Raw genomic sequence first — 6,754 nt, 5'->3', positions numbered from 1 at the left:
TGAGGAGAGGGCTGGCTGCTGCCGAAGATTTGACAGGAGCTATTGGTGTGGGAGTCATGTTTTTACAGTTATCTTCCCTTTTAAATTCTGATTACAAAGGAAAAAAAATATAGAGAGACATGTATATGACTAATGTTCACTTGAGATTCAAAAACCATCTCTGCATTAGGAGGAGAAGTTCCCACAGTAACACGCACGAAAGCAAAATTCTAGAACAACATAGAAGATAGAAAAAACAAAAAACAGAGAGATACTTTGCATTTCTGTATGTTACAAAAGGGAAAAAAAAAGAAAAGAAAAGAAAGAAAAAAAAAGGGAAATACAAACAGAAACAAAATAACAGGAAAAGTTACATAAACTTCCCCACCCTCTTCCCTTCCGGCTAAACAAGAAATGGAATCACAATATTACCACGTTTCAAATGGGAGGCTAAAAAAAAACAAACAAAAACATAGACGGGGTTAAAAAACGGTGAGCTTTTTCTTTTCCCATTTGTTTCTCTCTCTCTTTTTCTTTTTTTAATGGTAGCGTCCAAGAATACCACCCCACCCTCCAGTACTTTTTCCCAAAGACATTTTTGGTTAATGGCCAAGTCTGTGACCCCAGGCCCTATCTCACCTCCCTGGAATGAGAACTGGTCTCGTTTTGCTCCTCAGAAAGGATCTGCAGGCCAAGAGGGGGTCAGGTGAGGGTGAGAGGCCTGGGATGTTCTGAAGTCCCAGACCTCTTAGGGCCCAAAGGGTAGGGAGAGGATTTGGGGAGCATGCTTTGTGAGAAGAGTAACAAAGTGCTGTCTTCTAGAAAACTCCCAGGGCGATGCCAAATTTGGTCCCACTTTTGGGGAGGGAGACAAGATGCCGAGGCTTCCTTCCTGAGGCCAGAAGCTAGGCCGCCTTCCCTGGCTGCTCTCTCCTGTGGTTTACTTAGTCGCTATGCCATTTTGTCTGCACAGGCCCTGGGCCCTTGGGGGGTACTGCTCAGGCTTCCAGGGCAGAGGCGGGTTGCGGGGGGAGGGGAGGGCCCTGATGGAGAGAGCCTGCATTTCGGGGCCTCTCGGAGGATGTGGAGTTCCCACGAGAAGGTGTTTGGGGCATTGTGCTCTTCCGGCTCTGTGCCCGTGGGGTTGGGGTCGGGGACGATGTCTTCTAGGTTTGCTCAGATTGGGCATCACTTCTGTGGCCTGTGGCACCAGTCCCTGTCCGGGCCGCCCTCAGCTACCTCTGTGAGCCCTCTCCCACTCCTAAGACAGGTCCAGGGATATGGGAGGGATCCTCCCCATGTGGCCCAACGAGGTCCCTTGGAGCTCAGGTGCCTGGCACCCTGCCCAGCCTGTCCAGGTGGGGCAGTCTCAAGACAGGTAATGTCGTTAAACAAAAATTGATCTTGAGACTCAGAGCTTTTTGTCAGCTGCCCTTGACTTTCCTCCCTGAGGCCTTGAGAGTAAGGGTGTTTGAGAAAAGAAAGGGAGTGAAAGGAAACAGCCAGAAATCAAAATGAAACTGACCAACACGTACATGTTTGCTGCTGAGACCTGAGGTCTGGGGAGGGGCAGACTCCCCCCTTCCTGCTGAGGCTCCTGGGGCAGTCTGGGGGTCTGGGGGGGGACCTGCAGGCCTGCTCACCCCCATTCCCCTGTGCCCATCTAGTGCCCCTGCCAGCACTGCAGTCCCCTCTCCCTGAGGGGACTCTACCCTGGACTCTAAGACTGACAAAAGGGGACGTGGGCCTCCCCCGCCCCGCCTCCGGGGCCTGGGAGAGCCTCCCACCCTGGCCCAGCTCATCTACCTGGGAAAGGCTCCACCAGCTCCTACGGTCACCACACCCGCCTGTGGGTCTCCAGGAGTTTATTCGCCTCCTGGGTTGGTGATGGTGGGGGGGACAGTATCTCTGAGGGAGCAGTGAGTATGCTGGGAGATGCCTTAGGAAGGATGGGCCATGGGAAGTGGAGCCCACAGGTTGGAGACACCTGTCCAGGTGCGGGCAGTGCCCGGGAAGGGACAGATTTTCCTTGGAGCGGGGACGTTAGAAATGCAGCTCTGTGGCAGCAAGGGGACTGAGATGGGGGAGGGATCTGGGAGAGGGGCTACGAGGGGCTTGAGGGAGGGCGGGCTTTCCGGGGGGGGGGTGGGTAAAGGACTTTGTGGGGAGAGGGAGGCTCAGGGCCCAAGTGATGCCCCAGGGAGGTCCTGACTCTTGAATCCTGTTCCCGATTGCGACCCCTACCAATGTCCATGCTCCCTCCCACCCCAATATGCCTGGGGGAAGGGAGGCAGGAGGCCTTGTTTCCTTTCCAGCTCTTTACCCAACTGGCTGAGCGCCCGTGTGGTAAACCTTCAGTTTGCCAAGGTCAAGGGTGCAGGCACCCCTCACCCTGACACCAGCATTCCTGGCCGCTCGGGTGCGGGGAGGGGCGCCTGGGACTGGGGAGCGGCCGGCCCCGCCCCCGTGACGCACTCACTGGCCCCCGCCCCGCGGCGACCCGGCCCGACCCAGCTCCGCCCAGACCCAGCTCGGCGCAGCCCGCGCGGCGCGGGAACCCTCTGCAAAGCCAAGCGTACGTACATCGAGCGAGCTGTGCGTCGAGCCGGGGCGGCCCCCGTGAGCTCCGCTCCGCTGCCTGCTGCCGCCGTTCTGCTGGGGTGACCCCCATCCGCTGCCGCCGGACGGGGAAGGAGACCGGCTCCCGCTGGACCGCTGGCTGCCCGTCTTCCGCCCGTCGTCTCGGTGCTTGGGACTCAGCCTACATGGGGGGAGCCGGCTGGGGACGCCCCGTGTGCAAGCGGCCGGTGCCGGGCTCGAAGGGCAGCCCTACCCCCACCCCCGTCCCCCTGCTGCGCCGGGAAGCCCTGGCATGGGGAGAGCAAGGCCCTATAGCCCTCACACTGCCTCGGTTTCCTTTCAGGGTCTGGGGCGCCCTTGGACACTGGGCGGCAGCTCAGCCCTGGTAAACTTCCACCCACTGCTGAGCTGCCGCCTGTCAGCCCCGCTCCCCAGCCCTGGGGATGGGGGAGTGTTTAAACTGCAGGTCCCCTCCCTCCAGCGGAAAGGGAGCTCAACCACACCTGAGCGCTCCCAGTGGCCCGGGGCCTACCTGCTGGGTGATCTGGAATCACTGTAATGGGAGGACAGTGAGGGACTGTGGGAGCTGCCGCTGCTGTGGCGATGGGACCTCCGGCCTGGGGTCTCTGCATGTGGCCTGGGAAAGAAATCAGGCTGTACTCAAGTTCTGCCCCACCTCCCCAGGGGGGATCCCTGTGAAGGCCCGATGGAAGCCTCTGCTGACCTCCCTGCCCCCCGCTGCTGCCCCCATAGTCTCCCCCCCAGCCCCCCACAATAGTCTCTTACAAAAATAGCCTCATACAAAAATAACACAAACCCTGCCCATGCTGGGCACAGAGCTAGTCCTTGTGGTCATTTGTCAGATTAGGAAAAAGGCGTTCTTTTCTGTAGACAGTCCCAGCCCCCCAAGACCCCACTCGCCCCTCAGTTGGTGTTCTTGTGACTGGGATGTGGGGAGGGGGATGCAGGGGAGTCACAAGGACTGAACTTGAAAGGACCCTGGCCTGGGAGGCCACAGGTCTGGGTTCCAGTTCCAGCTCTGCCACCGACTCGTGGGGGCTCTCGGCTTCCTCTCTGGGTCTGAATTGTTCCTTCTGGGCCGTGGGGACATGAGCTGTCTTCAAGGGCCTGATTCTGTGATTCTAGAAGGCCAGGTTTTCTGGGGGTGGGGGGAGAAGAGGAGCGGGCTGAGGGGCTGGAGAGGGGTGGAGGGTACTCACCTCTTTCTTTCTTTGTTCTTTTCTTTCCTTTTGCTCTTGGGGCTTCGAGATCTACAGAAAGCAGAGGCTACCGTGACAGCACAGCCTGAGCCCTGAGCTGGCCGGGGGAGGGCGGCGCCTTCGAGCTCTGGAGCTGGCTGTGTCCAGGTGTGGATCTGAGATGTGTTCCTCTCTTGTACCTGAGACTCCCTGGCTGGCGTGGGCTTGCCCACCCCACCCCACTGCTTTTGTCCCTTTTACTCTGCCAGGCCTTATTCCCTCCTTCTCCTCTAAGTCCTGGCCTGGATCACCTCCTGCCTGGGCCCCAACTGATGGTCCTTCTGGCAGTGCCATAGGAGATGTGGCTATGGCCCCAGAAGGAGGGGTGACCTGCCCTTTCCTTCTGGCATTGGTCTTGGGATAGGCCCCTCTGATGAGTTGCCATGGTGGGGGTGGCCCCTCCACACCTCATTTGCGTCCCCTGTGACCCAGGTTCCCTCAGATGGGGCTCTCTAGGGTAGGGTCCAGGCCTCCTGCCTCTCTGTCCCCTCGGACTGTGGCCCAGCCTTGGGCCAGCTCACCAGGGGTTTAGGAAAGAAATGCTTTCCCTTGGACATGACGATCTTCCTGCTTTGGAGTTACTCAAACCCCATCACATCTCATCCAGCTCTCTGGGGCGAGCCCCACAGCCCAGCTCCTTCTGCTTTTGACAGATGGACTGAGGAGTTTCTGATCAGGCTTCTAAGGTCTCACCCCTGTAGGTGTCTCAGCCTCACCCTCCCTGATGCCACCAGATTCCTGCTCAGTCCCTCTAGTCCTGAACAGATGCCTCCTTCTGACCAAAAAATGAGGTGATGCTAAGAAACACCAGAATGTGTTTCACACAAGAGCAGAGCTGGGTGGGGGGCAGGCGCAGGAGTCCAGAGGTTTGGGTTCTAGAACTCATGCTGCCTGCTTTGGGCCTCAGTCTCCCCCTCTGGAGCTGGTCTGGCCCTAGCTCACCTCTAGGTCTTTCCCAGGACTGATGGGAGCGGGACAGAGGCTCTGTGCAAGCGGTTGGTGACCACTGGGGGGCAGTAGGGGCCCACACTGACCCTGAAGGACCGGAGTTGGGGTACAAGGGGGAGAGACGGGAAATTGGAGGGACAGGAGGAGGTGTTTGTTTAGGCTCCTCCCCCACCTTGCAAGTGGCCGTGGGCAAATTCTCACTGCGGGAATGGGACCAGGGACTCCGCCCCTCTCCAGGGCTGCTGGGAGGGGGTCTGGCTCCAACGCCAACAGTGGGGATGTGGCTGCCCCACCTGGTCCTTTCCTCCATGCCGAGTTTTCACTACTTTCCACACCCCTACCTCTGCCTGGGCTCTGGCCTTACACCTCCTCTCCCCCCTGCAGTCCGTCCTGAACAAGTCACTGTCCTGCTCAGAGCCCCCGCTGGCTCCCAGCCCCACCTGAGCGGAGGCTTCATAGGCTGGCAGTCAGGCTTGTGGGGGGCCGATACCTGCCCCCCAGAAGCTCCACCTGTAGGCATAGCCCGCTCGCCCCGTCTCCTACCCCTTGAGCCTCCCTGGCTCAAGAACGCTCTTCTGCCTGCCATGCCCTTTCCCTGCAAACTTGGGGTCCTGATGCTTCTGCCTTCCCAACTGGCACCTCCACGGCCGCGCCCCTTGCACACTGGACCAGTATACCTGTTGTCTGGCAGTTCTTGGGGCCCCCAAGGCAAGGCTGACTCATGGGGCAAGCAAGGGCTGCAGCTGGCCTTCCTCCTCCGCCCCCCACCCTCCAGTCCCCTGTCTGGCTCTGGGGAGGAGTCCCTGGAGTGGGAAGATGGAGCAGGACAGGACCCTGGCAACACCCCGCCCATCATGGCCTCCTCGGTCCCTGCAGCGGGGCACTGGCCTCTGTCCACATCCTCCTGTCCCGTCTCCAAAGGGCGCCACTCACCTGTGCCGTCTCTTCCTCCGGGACCCAGAATCAGACCTGTAGGGCCATAAAAGGGTTCTCTTGAGCATGCCTGGGGTGGCCTGAGGGCGCGATCTGCACAGCATTGGTCATGGCGGGGGGGTCGGGCGGCGGAAGTGAGAGGAGGCCCCAGGGGAGGCCGAGGGTACCTGTCTCGGCGGTGTTTCTTCACATTCTTCTTCCTCTTGCGCAGGGGTGAGGAGCTCCCACAGCTGTGGACACAGTGGTGGTGGGGGTCTAGTGAACTGGGGCCCTGGGATGAGGGGCGGTGGAAATGGCTGGGGAACCCCGGGCGCCTGGGGCCTCAAAGCTGGAAAGGGGATTCCAGGGCCTGAAGCCAACTGCCATTGTACAGAATGAACCGAGGCCCTGAGGGTCCACAAGTTCCCTATGGGTAGTTGATGGAGCTGCCTGTGTTGTCCCCTGGTCACCTTTCCAGCCTTCTGGGCATTGTGAGCGAGGACTGTTTCAAACCCAAAGGTTAGAGGCCCCAATGATGGAATTTCTGGCCTCTGTGGGGAAAAGCTGGCATGTTGGCCCTGTCCAGGGTCCATGAGGCGGCAGGTCTCCAGCCTCTGGGGGACGGCCTTGGCCTCTCTCCCACCCACAGACACCCTCTCCAGGCCCAGCCCGTCCATCGCGGCCCCGCCTTCATTACTGACCTGCACTCGGAGTCTAGTCTCCTCTTTTTGCTGAGGGCCGGGGGAGAAAGAAGGGGAGACAGACAATCGGGCGGGGTTAGCTGGGGCCCCAGACATTGGCCAGGGTCTCACTTAGCACAGGGGAGAAGGCACATAGAGACAGGGAACCGCAGACGACACCAGCCAAACCCCTCCTCCCCTGGCCACTCAAGCTGGAGGTGGAGGCAGGACCCCTGCGGAGGGGGCTGGGGGATGAAGAGCGGGTGGACGGGGGTGGGGGCGGGGGGGGCTGGGTCAGTGTGTCCAGTTCTGGGGCGGGTGAGTGCCGGTGGTGGGGGTGGGCACTCAGTGGGGGGAGGCGCGTGGTGAAGGGGAGGGGCACATGGGGGGGGCAGC

At 59.8% G+C, this 6,754-nt stretch overlaps 1 protein-coding gene across 1 annotated transcript in view; it reads right to left on the bottom strand.

The window, feature by feature from the left end:
* Nucleotides 1-417: 417 nt before the first annotated feature.
* Nucleotides 418-6,754, bottom strand: part of SRRM3 (serine/arginine repetitive matrix 3) — a 33,704-nt gene continuing 27,367 nt past the window's right edge. Inside the window, exons 8-11 of the mRNA XM_028498045.1 lie at nucleotides 3,780-3,830; nucleotides 3,092-3,196; nucleotides 2,563-2,740; nucleotides 418-429 (exon numbers count right to left, since the gene is read on the bottom strand). Coding sequence (XP_028353846.1) covers nucleotides 418-429; nucleotides 2,563-2,740; nucleotides 3,092-3,196; nucleotides 3,780-3,830 — 346 coding nt within the window. The remainder of the gene's footprint in view (nucleotides 430-2,562; nucleotides 2,741-3,091; nucleotides 3,197-3,779; nucleotides 3,831-6,754) is intronic.

Source organism: Physeter macrocephalus, chromosome 14, assembly GCF_002837175.3.
Source record: "Physeter macrocephalus isolate SW-GA chromosome 14, ASM283717v5, whole genome shotgun sequence".
NCBI lineage: Eukaryota > Metazoa > Chordata > Mammalia > Artiodactyla > Physeteridae > Physeter > Physeter macrocephalus.
Note: the sequence above shows the minus strand (reverse complement) of the source record. Positions and strands in the feature narration are given on the sequence as shown.